Source organism: Phanerochaete carnosa (genome assembly GCF_000300595.1).
Source record: "Phanerochaete carnosa HHB-10118-sp unplaced genomic scaffold PHACAscaffold_13, whole genome shotgun sequence".
NCBI classification, from domain to species: Eukaryota; Fungi; Basidiomycota; class Agaricomycetes; order Polyporales; family Phanerochaetaceae; genus Phanerochaete; species Phanerochaete carnosa.
The window spans coordinates 209,055-227,021 of NW_006767640.1; the positions used below are offsets into that span (position 1 = coordinate 209,055).

The following is a 17,967-nucleotide window of genomic DNA, read 5'->3' on the forward strand; positions in this document are numbered from 1 at the left end:
CTCACGATTCGTCACGAGCGACCGGCTAGTTGCAAACTGCGAAGATATCGATGCGCGAGCGTTTGATAGCCCGGGTATGAGTCGATCTTGAGTATTTCCACATATTTGGTGCGGGTATTGACCAACCACGAGGTCTCTCTCGTCTCGAACCATCACCTACTGCTGGCTGAGGCTAATTGCAACCGGTAACTGCTTGGCTTCATGTCAGATCCTGTTGAGCTCCAAGGTATCCCGTCGAGCGCGACACAGGCATCGGCGAGCGGTGTCCAGGATCCTGCTGGAGGTGCCCATCTCAACGAGAGTTCCCTTGCACCAGTCGACCGGGGATCTGGTGCCTGGTCTTTTGTAAGTCGGCGTCGAGTCATTGCGAACTTTGACGAAAAAACTCACAGCGACTATCTGTTAGCTGGCTGGAGCATTCCTGATCGAGGGCCTCGTCTGGGGTTTCCCGACCGCCTACGGTGTATTCCTCGTAATATATCTCGAGGATCCTGCGTGGGCTTCGCAGAAACATGCTAGGGGGCTTCTTCCCCTTATTGGCCCCATGGCATCCGGAATTATGTATAGTGCAGGTAAGTACTTGGATCTTCGTGCTGACCGTATGCAACGCTAACCGAAACATCAGCGCCGGTGACATATCCGTTGGCCGCTCGTTTTCCGAGTCACAGGCGGAAAGCTATGTGGCTGGGGGTAGTCCTTATATTTGTCAGTCTGTTTGGAGCGAGCTTCGCGCACACCGTAAGTGACCGAATCGGGTCCTCAGTGAAGTCACTGAGCTGCTGTAGATCTCATCTCTGCTGGCACTCCAAGGCGTAGTCTATGGCGTTGGCGGTGGTGCGTCTTCGATCTGAATGCCCCCTCTGGCTTCCTTGATTATACTTTCTGTGCAGCACTGCTGTATGCTCCCGCGATGTACTATTTGTCGGATTGGTTCGCTGAGCGTCGCGGTCTAGCGCTCGGTGTCATTGATGCCGGTAAGCGAACATTGCTGGCTGGTGTCTTAAGCGAACTCACCGTCCACAATTCCTGATAGGTACTGCATGCGGTGGCCTGTTGCTGCCGCTGATCTTGCCTCCACTCCTCAACAGATTTGGCAGTACTAAGGTCCTGCGGTTCTATAGCATCGTCTGCCTCGGCATACTCGTAGTGGTGCTCCCTTTTGTCCGTGGACGCCTTCCAGAGGCTCGGGTCATGCACGGGCCGATAAATCCTAGAGCTGTTGCCCAGCACCGATTCTTCTGGCTCAAAGACAAAACCTTCTGGGTCATCAACCTTGCGAACACTCTGCAAGGTCTGGCATATTTCGTCCCTTTGCTTTGGCTTCCGAGTACGTCCCTCCAACTCATAATCTACTCTCAATCAGTGCTCACGTTCAATGACTTAGCGTATGCCTCGTCTCTGCGCCTCAACTCGCGCGATTCTTCGCTATCGCTGGCGCTTCTCAACGCAGCGTCGCTCGTCGGCCGACTGGGCAACGGCACGTTGTCCGACATCATCAACCCCTGGCTTATTGCGAGTACCACTCTTATGCTCGCGTCGCTTTCCATTTTTGTCCTTTGGGGAGTTTTATCGTACAATTTTGCGGGAGTACTTGTATACGGTATTGCGTACGGCTGCTTTGCAGGAGGCTGGACGAGTCTTTGGGCTAGTTTTGTCAGGCCTATTGCAAGTGAGCCCCGAGCGTTTCACTTCGATATCTCACAGCTGCTCACATCCCAACCCTGCTACTTGTAGAGGACGATCCCACCCATACAACGTCTATGCTGGGTTGCCTGATGCTCTTCCGTGGCATCGGTAGCATTCTCTCCACACCTATCTCGACCGCCCTCCAGACCAATTTCCAGTCCGGCTTTGGCGATGAGCCGATCGGCACCGGAGGTGCGTACAAGGGCTCGTACGAGAAGGTTATCCTGTACGCGGGAACGTGCTTCGCGGCAGCTGCTCTCATTGTCACTACTGGGTGGATCATGAGCGGTACTTTCTCTATCAGGAGGCAGTGAAGGTATGAGACTCAGCTGGGGGGGGGGGCATTCAATCAATATACTCAACGAGTAGATCTGGCACTATGTTTCTTCTAGGACAGAAGATCAAGGTATTTTTAGTCTTGTGCACTCGTGTACGGTGTGTTCAAGTGGCAATAGTTGTATGTGGCATGGGTTAGATCTTCAAGGTCTTGTGGTAGTCTCATCCCCATCCTTATCTCTAACATTTATCTCTTGATAAGCATCGGAGGTTCAAATTTGAAGTATCCGGTGGCCATTGGGGCCGAGGACCGCCCAACTATGAATCTGTCTCGGGTATTTCCTGGATATGCATTCGTGCTGGCAGTTGACTACCCGTGAAACCACCACCACCACCCGCTTGTTGAGAGTCGTCGGGCACTACTGAGCCCCATGTCAGACGCCGTCGAGCTCTGTACAATAACAGATGCAACACCTGCACCAGCGCGTAGTAATGAAGGTTCTACCAGTGTGGGCGCCCATTTCAACGAGAGTTCTCTTGCACCTATAGACCGAGGATTCGGTGCCTGGTCTTTCGTATGTTAACACAGAATCTCTGTACACTGCTGAAACGAACCCAAACCCATTATTTAGTTACTCGGAGCCTTCCTGATTGAAGGTGTCGTCTGGGGGTTCCCTAACGCCTACGGTGTGTTCCTCGTGAAGTATCTTGAGGATCCGGCATGGACAAGCCAAAAACACGCCAGGTCTCTTCTTCCCCTTATCGGTCCTCTAGCATCTGGGATGATGTACGGTACCGGTAAGCACGCTGACCATGACAGCGACCGCTGCCGATTCTGACAGAGACGGCAGCATCCATAGCATTCCCTGCGGCAGCCCGGTTTCCACGTTACAGAAGGAAAGCCCTGTGGTTAGGCGTAGTCCTCGTCTTCACTAGCCTTTTTGGAGCGAGCTATGCGCGCACCGTAAGTGACCGAATCGTATCTTCAGTACAGCCTCTGAACCACTACAGATACCAACTCTGTTGGCACTACAAGGGATAATCTATTCCGTTGGCGGCGGTAAGCGGTCAATTCAAATGCACCTTCACCGCGCTTCTCTGAACGTATCCTTCGTGTAGTTCTCTTGTGGGCGCCTGAGATATATTATATGTCTGACTGGTTTGTCGAGCGTCGCGGGCTGGCGTTAGGCGTTATCGATGCCGGTAAGCGAAAAGGTTAATTTCGGCTGATTGATTTATGTGAGCTTACTATCTACGGTCCACGATAGGTACTGCATGCGGCGGTTTGGTACTACCGTTAGTCCTGCCTCCGCTCATCGACAAGTATGGCTACGCCAAGGTCATGCGGTTCTACAGTATCGTCTGCGCAGGCATTCTCACACTCGTCGTCCCTTTCGTCCGTGGTCGCCTTCCAGAGGCTCGGATCGTGCACGGGCCGATAAATCCTAGAGCTGTCGCCCAACACCGGTTCTTCTGGCTCAAGGACAGAACATTCTGGGTCATCAATCTTGCGAACACTCTCCAGGGCTTGGCATATTTTCGTCCCTCTGCTTTGGCTGCCGAGTATGCCCTTCGCTCCTCAATCTATTCTCATTCAGCGCTCACGTTCAATGACTTAGCGTATGCCTCGTCTCTGCGTCTCAGCTCGCGCGATTCTTCGCTATCGCTGGCGCTTCTCAACGCAGCATCACTTGTCGGGCGGCTGAGCAATGGTTTGTTGTCCGACACCATCAATCCTTGGCTCATTGCGAGTGTAACCCTCATGCTCGCATCGCTATCTGTCTTCGTCCTCTGGGGCGTGTTGTCATACACACTTACGGGTGTGCTCGTGTACGGTATTGCCTACGGCTGTCTAGCAGGAGGCTGGACGAGCCTCTGGGTGAGCTTCCTCAGGCCTATCGCTAGTAAGCCCGCATAGTTCATTGTAATATCTTCAGCTGCTCATGCTCCAAATCCGTTACAGAGGACGATCCCACTCTTACAACATCTATGCTGGGCTGTATGCTGCTATTCCGTGGTGTCGGCAACATTCTCTCGACCCCTATCTCGACCGCTCTTCAGAATAACGACTCTGGCATTGGCAGCCAGCCAATCGGCATTGGAGATGCATACAAGGGCTCGTACGAGAAGGTCATCCTATACGCGGGAACGTGCTTTGCGGCTGCTGCCCTCGTCCTTGCCACTGGATGGATCATGGGCGGGACTTTCGCTTCCAGGAGACGGTGAAAAATCCACCTAAGAACATGTATTTCCGTTGCTCAATGTGTGTTGCTCTACGTGAGGACACGTCCCATCGATACATAGCTGTTGTCTTCAAAGCCGATATTACGCTTGGCGGGGTCTTCCGTCCGCCTGATTGCCCGGGACAAGTTCCACGGGGACTTGTCACTGTAGACGCTCGAGCTCAAACATGAGATCAACGATAGCCATGACGGCCTCAGGCCCCCTGATGGGCGCATCCAATCTGCTCCGGATCTTGAGGTCAGCGTAGGCTGAACGGACGTCGCAAGGGCAAGATTATTGTGAACCAAAGTTGATTTTCTTAACCAGTGCACATCAGGCCCTTACTTTGCGCGTTTTCTTGTGTATAACGTATCTGTAGATTTGTTCTGTCACGCCGAGATTGTCGATGTGATCCTGAAATACGAGAGTATAACATCTAGTGGAGGAGCTTCACGCACGCCTACTTGCTCTGTAGCTTCCACAAACCGTTCGTTACGGTGACAAGCCCTTCTCGCCGCGCGGCCTCCATGAATGCCGCAAGCTGGTCGATGTTCCGGTCGTAGTTCGGCGCAAACTTGAGCATTTGCTGTATCCGGTCCAGCGGAAGCTGTCCGAGATTCTTCAACATGCCCTCAATGTACTATAGATAGCCCCATCAACACTAGCAAAAGTCTGACCAGAACATTAGCACAAACCATCCAGAACACCCTCATCTGCTCAGCCTGCTGCTGCTGCACCGTGACGACCGGGGGTAGCTCCTCGACGGCGACCGCGGGTTGCCTCGCCGTAGCCCTTGTGCTCGCCTCTTCTGCCGTCTTGAGTAGCCTGTAGTGGTCCGGCGAGTCCTCCTTCAGCACACCCAGTTCGACCCAGGTTGTAAGCGCTTTGACAGCGTTTGAACGCTCAATCGAGCCGACATTGACGATGAGGTCTGCTACAGTCCACTCGTCTGTATCGAAGGCATGAGTTACGAGGGGTGCTCAAAGACTGAAACACACCTTGTTCTGAGAAGAGCTCAATGAGTGCAGCTTCTAGGGGAGGTACCTCGGCCTCGACCGTCCTGTCGTCGAGCTCGACCTCCAAGTTGATAGAGCCGAGGTGCGACATCCAGACAAGCTTCTTGTCGGGCTTGAACACGTGGAACTCATTAGCGTAATCCTCTTGGATTCTGTATGCAAGGCCTTTATTAGCAAAGAGCCTTGAGGCGCGCGGCTTGTCACGTACTTGCGGAACTGTCCGGACATCGTGAAGGTGTTCGTCTGCAACGGAGGCCAGAAGTGGCGGGAAATGACGGTGGGATGAAGGTCGGACTAATGGAGAATAGCGAATTTGTGAGCAAGCGAAGACCGCGTAACATCGACACGCACGGCTGTCTGTTGCTGGATGTGCTGGTCCATCCGCTTCGAATCGGTCATGTCCCTGAGCATGACCTCGCAAACCTGCAGCGCAGCCTCGCCGAATCTGATCTTCAGGATCTCGATATTCCGGCGCTGGACAAAATATAAGTCGGCACACGGTTTCCTTATGCGCATGCAGCTCACCTCTCTGTCGAAGTTACCATCCTTGATCGCGAGCAGCCGCTGAGCCAGCAAGATCTGTAACTCCTTCACGAAAAGCTCCTGCGAATCATAGATACTGATGAGTGTGCTTATAATGTCGCTTGGTTTGTTGGTGCGGAATTCTGAAAAATCGTCAGTCGTGTTCTATCGGCCCTATTCGATGACACTTGCCTGGCCCAGCATCGATAGGCTCTGGCTCCCAGTTAGGATCGGTGTAGTCTTCAAGCTGCGTCTGATTTATGGGCTGTATTGGCTCGTTCTCGTCCACCAGTGAATCGCCGCTCTCGCCGCTCTCGCCGTCCCCGACCAGGCTGGCTACAATGCACCGAATTGTATCCGGCCTGTCTCGAAGATACCGCCGGATTGGGTCCGCAACTTTGAATAGAAGCACACCCTGGGGATCGATGATACGCAGACATCGAATTATCGAGACATATTGCGTGAGAATGAGCTTGGTGTCTGCGCCTGGGTGGAGCAGACGCCGCCGGTTGCTGGTTGTACGAGCATGAGTGAGGTAGTCATGATTCGGGCCGCATGAGTACGTACGCCTTTCGAAGACTCTGGACGAGCTGAGAGCGTTGGTCTACACGCTGGAGACACTCCTTTTGAGCATCACATCAGATAGAGTTTGACAGGCAGACACGTTGTAAAGTGGACAGACCTTCAGATCATCCAGTGCAGGACGAGAATCCGGGTAATCGATGATGATATCGAATATCTCTAGTGTGCTTTGAAAAACGACTTAGATAATGAATGTATTGACTTCGTTGCAGAGTGCACGGCTCACCGTAGATCTGCGAGCGTTTTGCAAACATGGTAGTCGAGCCGTGAACCTACGCCCTTCATGAGCATAGCGGCGTGCTCAGCTAAAACAGTGAGGATCAGCACGACATAAAATGATATTGGAATTTGGCCACTCGCCACTTCGCGCATCCCGCGCATAGGGCATCGTTAACCAGGTCACCACTTCGCGCGACATCCAATCCCGCATCTCTTGCAGCACCTGGCGGTCCCACACTTTGCCACAGGTCTCCGAGATATGCTTCTCTATGCGTTCATAGCACACGCTCAGGATGAGAGTCTCATATCTTTCAATAAGACCGAGCTCCTGCATGACTATCCACAGGGTAAAATCGGGTCGGGGTACACCAGGTGTGCATGGGAAGCGCAACGGCAGCCAGTCCGGGGCAGATTCGATAGACTTGAAGTCAAATGTGGCAGCTATCAGGTCGCGGAAGCCTTCTGTGAAGGACGGCGGCAGAATAGAATACAAGTGTGTCTGGAACGTGCATGTGAACGCCGAAATCGCACTCGCGCCCATTCTGTGTAACGTCAACGGCATGTTATGGTAGCACATGAGGAAATTTGCTTACTCCGGAAGTGGTGCCCAAGCACGCTGCCATCGTGCAGCAATGTTGATGAGCATTGCGATGTGTTCTACCTTTGGTTCTCTCTGTATGAGGCGCAACCATGAGGCAAAAGTTGGCAATGGATAGGTGATATGCACCTCATACATCTTCATGTAAAACTCGATGTCGCTTGTTATTGCGGGTAGATGCCGGCCGACAGCATCTTTGATAGCAACCTACGGTTCAGCCAGATCAAGAGAGGGAAGATAGCCCGACCCACCAAGGTAATCGTCAAGAAACACAGCATGAAGGTTGCAGGATCGAATGATCTCAAAACACTCCCGTAGTTTGGTCTTGTCTACCTGTCAACGTTCATGACATCAGATCCACATACAAAACCCCGCGGTACGGACCGTATGGAGGCTTGACGGCAAGTCCTGACTTATCTCTCGGTCTCAGTTGGTCACTCGCCGTCAGCCAGGCCTAGTACCATGCGCAGTCAGCTGCCAACCTCAACGAGTTCAAGAATATCTATCATACGCGGGTAAACTCGAGCAATCCTGTTATCCCCTCCTTCTCCCTGTTGAGTTTCGCAAACGAGCGCTGCCACTTCTCGGCTACTTGATTGCAAAGTGTAGATGTAGCCATATCGCCGCGGAAGTGGTGCCAGGCCTTCGTAGCTGGCAAGTACGGGGGCCAACGATAAACGATTTGAGATATTGGTGCAGGAATGAGGGTCGTAGTCGAGAGTCGAGACGCGTGCCGTGCTTAGTCGCGACTCGCGCTGCACTGGACTGTCCAGGGTCCTTTTTGCGCGTAGACGCCTTGCACTCCCCGGGGTCGGGACATACTGTATCGACCCTCCCGACCTCCCACACCCCCGATCGCCTGGTCGACGAGTATCGCTATCTCTTCTTGCTGGCAAAATATCGCGGTTTGAAGCCGCGTGGGCTTGCTGGGCCTAGCGCTGTATGCAAGTTCTGGTCGGAACTGATTAGAATCCCCGTTCCGGGTTTCGTCTCCGTCAAGGGCTATCTAGATGTCCACCAGGAACTTTCTTAGATGAAGCCATAGCTTCACCAAGTCTATTGATATTGACTATCATCACAGCTTGAGCAAGCAGATTTTTCGTACAAGGAAATCTTGCGCTCCGTTTTACAACGCATGCGAAGATATCCTGTCTGTGCCTACTATTGGACACATCGTCGAGGGTCTTACCATCGCTCCAATAATATAGAATAAGTCCACTAACTCCTTCGTTTTACCCAGAACCGGAGGACGAAATGCTTGCGGGAGCTCTTGGCTACGCACACGCGCAGATTGTCCACGGTCACAACGCTTGGGACGTCGACCGAGCCAGACATGATGCAGGGGTCTCAGGAAAGAGCTGCGTATCGTGGAGGAGCTGTGTGACATGAGCTCTGCTTTGCGAGAGACCTTTGTCGTGAGGAGCCAGTGGGTAGATTGGAAGTCGAGGCGCCCAGACTCCAGCTGTGCTTACCCCAAGACTACATGTGAAACTGCAGTATAAACGTCGCAGAAATCGCCCGAGAGTCCATCTGCCACTATTACCAAGGCAAAATTATGAAGATAAATACTTCAATAGATACCAAGGAAGCTATTGAGACTGCTTCTCAGACTGCTTCTCAGACTGCTTCTGAGCTTGCCGAAGCCTCCGCTTGGCTCTGAACTTGGGTCCAATGAGCATGATCACGAACATCAACGGGCTCGTGGCGATGCAAAGACCGGCGAGCACGACAAACGTCCAGCCGACGCCCATCGCATTGATCATGACGTCAATTACGGACACGGCGACCGCCGCCAGGGCACAGCGCACCAGGTTGTTCTGCAATCGTGTTAGCAACTGAGCTCCTGGACAAAGCTGTCGAAAGAAGCGTACGCAGGCGCCGATAGAAGAGCCCTGGCCGGGGACCAGGTCGACGAGGAGTGTCTGCGCAGTATTCATAATGCAGATGGCAGCGTATCCGACTGTGCAACACGTCAGCAACCCAGAGTACCGCCATGGAACAGCGAGAAGAGCGCTCACAGATGATCTGCAGGATGAGCGGCACCGCGATGTTAACCTTGCTCTGCAGTGCCCACCCGTAGCCGATCGCTACGGAAACGCAGATGACGAAGTAGACGGGCATTGTCCGGAAGCGAGCGTATTCAATCGGGAAGTGCTCGTCCTTCGTAACATCCTCGAGTGGCACATCGTATTCGGGGTCCTCGCGTGCGCGCCGCTCGAGATTGCGCTGCACACGGCGGTATTCGAGGTCGAGCACGCGGCCGTTGACCAAGCTGCCGGCGAGCATGCCGCCGCCGATGGCGAGGAAGCACAGGCCAATAGTCGTCTCGGACAAATAAGGGTACGTAACGCTGAAGAGTGTCGAGATCGAGGCAGTCATTGCGTAGAAGAGCGCGTTCAGAAAGCCGGTGAAGATGAGCAGGATAAACACGTCCGGGTAGAACAGAATACGGAACGGGTTTCGGAACTTGGCTTTCGGCGGGCGTTCGACGTCGTCGTCGCTCCCGCCTATCCTATCGCGGCCGATGATGGGAAGAAGGGGGCGGTAAATAGGAGGGGGTATGATGCTGCCATCTCCGACGAGCGAGCGCAGCGTTTCCGGCAGAATCCTGAGCTTCTAATTAGCCATACTTTCAGCGAATGCCGGGGGCGAATTGCCTACAAGAACATGATAACGAGACAAATTGACGAGCCGATGCACAGGAACCAGAAGATTGACCTGGAAAGCAAGGCCGTTTCAGCCTAATAACTGAGAATATCGTGGCGAGTAACGCACCTCCAGCCCAGGCCTTGCGCAAGGGCACCACCAATGACGGGGCCGAGACATGGTCCAACCTGCCAGGCGAATAAGATGGTGCAGAGACTACGTGCGTGACACATACCAGAGGACCTATGCTATACAAGCCGAAGAAGTGCCCGCGCTCAGCACGGTCAGTGATATCTGCGATGACGCCCGCGCCGAGTGCAGTCGTACTAGCAGAGCCAGCGGCCTGCACGCATCGCAAGACCATGAGCAACCAGTATGCGTTTGTTGGCACGAGGGCGAGTCCGACGCAGGAGAGGGACAGCACAAGCAAGCAGGCCATAAACATTGGCCTCCTTCCCCAGCGGTCGGCCAGTGTCCCCCAGAACATGGGTGCTAAGGAGGATGTAAGTGGTAGTACGCCCTACTGGAGCGTACATTCTCACCTATACCTTGCAGCACTATGTACATAGTCACTGTTAAGTTTATCCTCTCCGTAGACGTGTGAAAAGCCTGCACAAGCGTGGGCAGCGCTGGAAAGTAAACTTGAGAGGTCAGAGGACTGGGTCCGGCGGTGAGCACAGAACTCCGCAGCGGTCCACAAATGACACGCACCTGAATAGTCCCGCTACGGCAGCTATAGCGACGATAGTCCATTTCTCGCGCTTAGTGTAGATGCTGTATGGCTTGTTCAGCGCTGGCCGGGGCTTCTCCACCTGTTCCTTGACGGCAGGTGCTAGGTGACAGAAATCAACTTGAACGAACGGTCTCAGCAAGGGTACGGGATGCGTACTGTCATTCGTATCATTAATTCGCAGTGTTTGTAGGTCTTCCTTGCTCCTCGATGTATCAGTGTTGTGCAACTCCGGAGACCCCGTCCGCTGAGGAGTCTTGTAGTCGAGGCTAGTGGACCGTTGCATGCGAGTTCAAGTTGTTACTAGGGAGAGAGCAGAAGTGGGTGCCGGAGCAATTAAAAAAACACTCGGGCATATGTACCACTTCAGATTCTATTTGCCTTTCTGGGAAGATGAGTGCTTGGTTCGCGCCTTATGCGCCGTATCGTCAAATCTGCTGACGGCATTGTTTGGCGCGTTGAGTTGTGAGCGCTCATGACCCAAGAGGAGGGTGCGACTGGCGAATAGAAATGATGTACTCCTCAGCACTCGAGACAATCACTTGAGGAGATATCGTACGTATTCAACTCAACTTTCGGATTACTGTATCGCTGGTTGTCCACTGAGAAGAGAGAGGCAGATGGAACAGGGACATTGCCACGCATGTTCGTAAAGATGATTTGAGGTAATATTGTAGACTTTCCCGCAGCCCGCATTTACTTGGCGCTATATGAAACAAGTCCTGTCACGTTCGCAGAAGCTGCGCGGCTTGAGTCCGGGCTGAATACATTTCACGCATGTGAGAGGACCTCAGTAGACTCAGAGGAATCCAGAATCTACTGTGTGCTCGACCACTTCCCCTTAGATGATAGTGCAAGTGCTCTGAGTTCTCGGGGCGCTGCCTGCTATCTGTTTGGCAAGATGACGGCAACGAAAGCCAAATTTGGAGGCGTGCTTGGGCTGCTAACTGCGAAAGAGAAAGGCCTTTAGACTGGAGAATCTGCCAAGAAGGATCCCGCGCTAGACTCGTTTCCAGTCTACTCAGCAGCTATACCCCTGTGTGAAGCACGGAATATGTTTCCAACTTGGCGGCGGTTCGAGCCTAGTCCCGCGCAGCGTTAGGCGACTGATTAGATGGCCGATTCAGATAATCAGACCAAATTGGTGTCAGCGCTTGGTACGGCTCGCGTCCACTCTTCCGCGCACCTCTTCTTCGCCACAAAAGGTACGAGAAGTCGATGCATAAGATGGGTGCCTGTTTTAATATCAAGTCAGGTCGTATCCAGTCGTCGACTTGCATGCATCATCCTGGGTGCACCAGGCGCGTCAAGTTTGAATGAGACACTTTCGCCGGGTTGTCGGGTTTGAAAGGTGTGGCGAAGAAGTTGAATCTGCCGGTGCAAGATGACAAGGAGTGGTTTCAAATTTACACGAGACATCATCCGGGAACTCCAACAGCGAACCCAAATGGCCTACGGGAGGTGTGTACGCCGGACGGTTGCGGTTCAAAAAATTAGTTGAATGTGACGTTGTGTCACTCCACACTCTTTGTCTCGCTTTGTCCTTTGTTATCTTATCAAAATTTGATCCGAGACACCTAATACAGCTGGCCGATGTTGGTACATCCCAGCTCCGCACCTCTGTGGACAAATTCTGACCATATCTACATCCACAGTGGCCTGGTTTACATGGTGTACTGTAAGAGTTGGAATGTGTAGAACATGGACTTTAGGCGAAGTCCAGGAAATAATATAGAGAGTGACTGATAATACAGGAGGCCGAAGCTAAAGTACACGACATTTCCGGAGGGTATTTATACTAACCTAGCTACTGCGAGATCAGCAGAGAAGAAACAACATATATACGAGAATGTCTGGGAAATGGAAGTGGTCCAGAAATAGACCGGAAATGGAATAGTCCGGAAAAGAGTGGAATCTTCGAGTAGGCACTTACTGTCTGGTAATAGAGGGAAAGAAAAACATATACCAGGAAGACGGACCGATTGTAACATGTACTGGTGGAAAATTGTGAATGCGCAAGTGGAGGTGATATTTGCAGAGAGCACGAGCAGCAAGTGCCCGTCATGAATTGGGTGCATCTTCAACTTGTATATTCAATAGCTTGCTCAAAGTGGAAAAAAAATGACCAAAAATATAGGGATCTTAGCTTAACTAATAAAAGTACCATAACATTCAAAAACATCAATCCTTGCATGCCCAAATATTCACTTGGTTCCCGCAGCCAACTCAGGGGCCATCCAAGTGCTTAATACTAGGTGTTAAAGACCTGAGTGGTCCTTCTACCAGTGGCCACTCCTTAACCTTTGCAGTGTGCACAACTTGCTTGCCAACAGGCCCAGAGGCTGGGAGGAAGACAGAGATACTCCCAGCTTACCAATGTATATATCCATCATGGCAGCCTTGCGTTACAAAGGACAAAGCCCGGGAGCGTGACATGGCACAAACCTATGTCACCCTGTTGATTTTGAACTGCAACCGTCCGGCACCCCTTAGGGAAGTCGGCTTTTTGTCGATACTGGATGCCTTTCCACAGCTGTCTATAGAGCTTTGTAGACTAGATTTAAGAATAAATTGGATGAGGCATCATCAGGAAAAACCCCTCAATATAATTTAGTGCTAATTAGGGCGAATGCAGTCTAATGCACGAGTAAAGCATCTCAGTGATCTAAATAATTGAATAGATGTCCAATTTACTATATTCTTCTTCTAGAGCATCCCAATACTGTTCTTAATATATTCAACATGTTCCAACTCGACTTTTGTAGCTACAAGACAATGTGGACAACGTCGACGCCATGCTGCTAGTTTCTAGACACCGGTCGGATAAGTAATTGGACTTTGCCGGTAGCCATCAATGAGCAAAAACTTTGAAGTTTCAGCCCTTTCAGCTACTGCCACTGTCCTCCCTCTCTCTCCCCTCTATGCACCACAAGTCCCAGCTCATTTCTGGCCCTCCACGCCTACTGGTGTCATTAATGTTAGTGCTCTTATGAGCCAGCTATTCCAGACTGCCTGACTAACCCCCCTCGTTCTGCTTGCAGGACATGCTGCGCTTGCAGTGCCACAGGTCTGCGTAATCCCACAACGTTGTGACACCACTTGCGCCGAGTGAAAGCTGGTACGCATATACACTCTGCGCGCTCCTGAGAGCAGCCGCTGCCTTCACGTCGTGTGCCTGCTCGTCCCCACTGAAAGATCGGACACCATGCAGGTTTTAGTGAACTCAAGAGTTTTAGTTTGGTGGGGAACTAGTATATAGGCGCGTCACACGCTCCATGCAACTATTAAAGTAATGACCAAGTTCACATAGGGGGTTATGGTCTGTTGTCGACGAGGCTGCGCTACTGCGGCTATATGAAGAACAAGCTCGGGCTTGTCCGGCATGTTTGCCTTCATAAGCCAGGGGGTGGCATGTTCTCCACCACCACAATGACTGTCTCCACCATCGCCTTCGCGTTTGATGGCGCCTGTTGAACACTACCAAACCTCAGGAGCTTAAATGGTCAAGTTAATGGTAGTATTAGTGTGCACAACAGTAATCTTGCAGGCGACCGCACATGTGACACATGTTGTTTGTCTCAATATATGGTGAGCCCACTTTCCTCCTGCAATGTGTCAGACTGCGCTAATAATTTTTTACTAGGTGGTGAGTGGCATCCAGCAGAAACATGGTCACAGTGGTACGTGATAGCACTGTTCCCTCTGATCTGCATTTCTAACAACCCAAATATCAGTGTCCACCGTGACACAGCACATATAGCAGGCCGAGTGAGCTGAGACCTGTTGCAAAAGCTAGATATTTCATTGGTTGCTGGCTAATGTGCTGCGGTCACTATAGTACATGTATCCTACGTAATTTATGTGTTATTTGTACCCTAGCCATCTACAAATGCTATTATATGCTCTTTTCTGTGCTGAGAACGCTGTTTAAAGCTGCAATAATGGAGTGCGAACGAATCTAATTTAGTGCTAAAATTGGCCCTCCAGAAGGGGCAGGTTTTAAAAGATCTAATTTATCTAATCTATGCAATTAGTCCTAATTCCAGCCAATTAGACCTAATTATTGTGGGCGGTTTTTCCTGATGATCTTGGCCGATCTTACTTACCGTAGTTTTGGTCTGAACAGCTGCATTTACAGACTCGAAATCTGGAAGGGGGGTCTGACCCCCCTTACAGATTAGATTCTATGTTTACAGACATAATTTCAGACTCTGCATGCACCGTTGTGCCTGTTCCCCCACTTACACCGCCCTCCATCTCACTAGATATTTGCAGTGACTTGTGAAATGGGGCCTATGATGTTGTCTGTCACATTTGGGTGAAATTGGGGTGAACTTAGGGTATGTGGTGAGCCCATCAACACCCAACGCATGTATACTGCACAATTGGCTGGTGACAAGAGTAATGTTGCCACAATAGTGGTCTCTTGGAGAACTTCATCGGCGGCGGACTTGTCCTCGCCTTCTAATTGCTGTCAGAGGAACCTTGTGTTAGGGTCTATAAGCAATAGTCAGAACGAATGCGTCCACTCAAGCGTGTCGACCCCCAGTCGCACTTTCAAACTCCACTTACGAAACAAAATATTACATTTCTTTGCTCTCAGTTGTTGTGGTTTTACAGACTGGTACCATTCAATTCTAAACTACAGTTTACACTCCACACTGCACTCTAGAATCAGAAAAAAACCCTGTGGAAAGGCATCCACTGGCGGCCAATGCTGTTAACAACCTCTCGTACGGTAAGTGAGACTTGCAACCTCCGATTGCTCTTGTGTCTTAGCCCCTCGTCTATTTTGAAACCTCATTTCTTGCAATGTCGCGTATCGAGAGATATTGAGCATCAGCAAATGATCCGGTACTGGAAATGTTATAAACATGCAGAAAAAAAAAGGTACTGGAAACGCTGAAAGCTAGGACAAAGCTCATCAGACCCTCTCAGGACGTTTCAGTGTTTCTCAGCCGCCCAGACTAGTGTTCCCTGCAAAACTACCCTCAGGGTTTCTTCCCGGTTAGTAATGTAGGGAAGATTCTCACAGTTAGTTACTGCCTGTTAGTTCCATGTCAGTAACGTTTCTGCCTTATTTTAATGCCCCTATTTTAATGATATGAGGAATGCATGAATTTCCAGCAATAATCTAAAATTTTTGATCCAAATCCTTTGGCAGATGCAGTGCAGATGTGTTAGTATGCTGCAGAACTTTGGCAATGAGACGAAGCAGTGCTGCGGGAGAAGCGGTGGGTTTAAACTGGGTGAAGGGGACTGAGGTTTCCCGAGGGGTCTTCTTCAGCAATGAAACTAGTAGAGTGGTGGTAGAGTGGCCGTGAGGCCAGGGCTCATAACCTGTTAAAGTGCGACTGAACTCTTGCTTTATTCTGTGCTACAGGGCCAGTATATATACATGTGATTCAGGACCTCTGATACCGCTATAAGACCTATAGTACTGTGAGCATAAGCATGTATACTAAGCATGAGTAATCAGATATTGTATTACTGCAAGATAATAGAGGGATCATGTGATGATATCCCCATTAGTCCGTACAGGGCAATAACGTAATCGCCCAGTTCTGACAGTTACTTCCCAAGTAAGTAACATGTCGACACTTACATGAGGTAAATACAACGCAAAATACCACCTGGTAACAAACAGTCTATGCCTTCGTTGAGACCTACTCACGGCAGCTTATAAGATTCTTAGTGACAAGTGTAAAGCCTATCTTCTGGGTTCCCTTTCTTTCAAGGCTTGCTCATGATAGGAACTGAAGCCCATCTCGCACCCAACAGTGAAATTCCGGGACATGAAGGCATCTCTGAGCGCAGCTATCCATGTCAGCGCAAAACGGAAACACTCGTTTACGGACGACCTGGAGACCAGCGCTTTGGAGATGGAGAGCGAGAGTGAGAGTACCGAGTGGGGAGGCAAATCGCTCAAGGTGATGCCTGCACACCCCAAGTATGCCGATCCAAACTCGCCGTGTGCTGTATTCAGGAAGATAACCTTCAGTGAATCAATGAAACCGATCGGGAACCCTCAGAAAGCGGCACATACGCTCGTCAAGATTGCTGGTCTCGCAGACATGCTGCTGCATCTGCAGCCCGGGACGGAGTCTATGGCAATTGTGGCTGGCAGGTGAGAGTGAGAGTGAACTCTTTCTGAAAAGGAGGAATATACTAGCACCGAGGGCAAACGTGAATCAGACATGGGCGAGTTTCTTGCGCAGCGAGTTGTCAACCTCAAGAAGCCGACTGTCACTCTCGTGACATATTGTCAAAAATTTTATCCACGCAGTTTACGAGTAAGTCTCGTTGCGTGCTAGTGGCAGACGGAGCGCTCACGCGTTCATTTCTGCATAATTTCTAGTGCCAAAGGATTTACCCGCTCGTCTCTCTCACTCCGTTTTCCAGTGGTACAAGCACTTCGCCGGCTACGCGCCCGCCTCCGGCAACACCAACGACCCCGTTGAGACCGTCCCATACGGTAAACGCCGCGGCAAAGAACTACGCTCGCTGACTCCAGCGCTCACCCTCCCGTTCCCTCCGAACTCACACGAGGGTAGGCGCCTACGTCGCGAACAGTTCCGCAAGCGCTACGCTACCGACAAGGCCGACTTTAAGCAGCATCTAGCTGCACGCAAAATCCAACAGGCGCGCGAACGGATCCTCGCCGGTTCGTCAAAGCCAACACTCGAGCAGCATCTCGCTGCCATCCCACCAGCGACACATACGCTGATCACCCCGAAGCCAATACTCATCGACTTCGACAAGCACACTCCTGCCGACCTTGTCCGCATCTTCACACCAAAGTTCGATGGCACGCTCAAACGCCTCGACGTCTTTGAGACTCTCGAGCTTGACGACCTCAACTCCGACCGAGTCCGCAATCTCTGCCGACTCATCGAACAGCTCACGTGCATCAAGCGCTGTCTAGCGGACGTCTGTAACATTGTCAAATATGAGGAGTGGCGCAAGTGGAAATTAGGGTGCAGGGAAATAGGGGATATCTCGTTCAAAGGGCTACGCAAGAACAAAGCCCGGATTGTACAAGCGCTCAGCGCAGTTTACGTGAACGGATATTTTGACGTGGTTAGGTTTTACGAGAACAAATAGATACTTTGTATACAACACTATCGTAACAATCAGAGAAAAGTTCTACTCGGAAACCTGACTACTGTGTGTTTATCCTAAGCGACAACAAGAGTCGTAGTTTAACTGGTCCCTTTGTCCAAATCCCAACTCTATCCACCTCTCGGCTAAATTGGCTTAGCTGGGATAAGTGGTTCGCTCAACAGCGTTCACAATCAATACCTCTCAGGAGACAAATACGGTACCTGAAACCGTAGAGACAAAACAGGAAACCGTCGCGGAATTCAGACAGCAACTGAATATCCAAGAAGACTACAACACTCCGTGGGAATCATTGACAACATACAAACAAAGCATCGAGTTGTTCTTTACCCCACAACAATTTCATT

The 17,967-nt window shown here is 51.1% G+C and overlaps 5 protein-coding genes across 5 annotated transcripts; 3 read left to right on the top strand and 2 right to left on the bottom strand.

Moving 5' to 3' along the window:
- Positions 1-201: 201 nt before the first annotated feature.
- On the top strand, positions 202-2,000 carry PHACADRAFT_106372 (uncharacterized protein; the record flags this gene model as incomplete). Its single annotated transcript, XM_007401549.1, has 8 exons — positions 202-345; positions 407-572; positions 626-738; positions 786-834; positions 891-974; positions 1,034-1,327; positions 1,385-1,669; positions 1,735-2,000. The coding sequence occupies 8 exons, from the start codon at positions 202-204 to the stop codon at positions 1,998-2,000; spliced, it is 1,401 nt and encodes a 466-aa protein (XP_007401611.1).
- A 17-nt stretch (positions 2,001-2,017) lies between these two features.
- PHACADRAFT_188642 (uncharacterized protein) lies at positions 2,018-4,333 on the top strand. Its single transcript, XM_007401550.1, has 7 exons — positions 2,018-2,537; positions 2,595-2,760; positions 2,805-2,926; positions 2,974-3,022; positions 3,082-3,165; positions 3,231-3,866; positions 3,926-4,333. Exons 1-7 carry the CDS (start codon positions 2,394-2,396, stop codon positions 4,186-4,188), a joined length of 1,464 nt encoding a protein of 487 aa, XP_007401612.1. The 5' UTR covers positions 2,018-2,393; the 3' UTR covers positions 4,189-4,333.
- A 165-nt stretch (positions 4,334-4,498) lies between these two features.
- Positions 4,499-7,860, bottom strand: PHACADRAFT_214108 (uncharacterized protein). The gene is made up of 15 exons (XM_007401551.1): positions 7,634-7,860; positions 7,507-7,576; positions 7,374-7,451; positions 7,118-7,316; positions 6,666-7,066; positions 6,532-6,610; positions 6,406-6,472; positions 6,291-6,346; positions 5,912-6,235; positions 5,727-5,844; positions 5,553-5,675; positions 5,410-5,495; positions 5,184-5,353; positions 4,881-5,134; positions 4,499-4,825 (listed from the first exon to the last, which is right to left on the bottom strand). The coding sequence occupies exons 1-15, from the start codon at positions 7,739-7,741 to the stop codon at positions 4,646-4,648; spliced, it is 2,313 nt and encodes a 770-aa protein (XP_007401613.1). The 5' UTR covers positions 7,742-7,860; the 3' UTR covers positions 4,499-4,645.
- A 689-nt stretch (positions 7,861-8,549) lies between these two features.
- On the bottom strand, positions 8,550-10,663 carry PHACADRAFT_214109 (uncharacterized protein; the record flags this gene model as incomplete). Its single annotated transcript, XM_007401552.1, has 9 exons — positions 8,550-8,939; positions 8,994-9,082; positions 9,141-9,730; positions 9,784-9,840; positions 9,898-9,956; positions 10,004-10,260; positions 10,311-10,426; positions 10,480-10,586; positions 10,658-10,663. 9 exons carry the CDS (start codon positions 10,661-10,663, stop codon positions 8,712-8,714), a joined length of 1,509 nt encoding a protein of 502 aa, XP_007401614.1. The 3' UTR covers positions 8,550-8,711.
- Positions 10,664-16,293: 5,630 nt separating this feature from the next.
- PHACADRAFT_201260 (uncharacterized protein) lies at positions 16,294-17,602 on the top strand (the record flags this gene model as incomplete). The annotated part of the gene is made up of 3 exons (XM_007401553.1): positions 16,294-16,625; positions 16,671-16,791; positions 16,865-17,602. The coding sequence occupies 3 exons, from the start codon at positions 16,294-16,296 to the stop codon at positions 17,600-17,602; spliced, it is 1,191 nt and encodes a 396-aa protein (XP_007401615.1).
- Between the last annotated feature and the right edge of the window lie 365 nt (positions 17,603-17,967).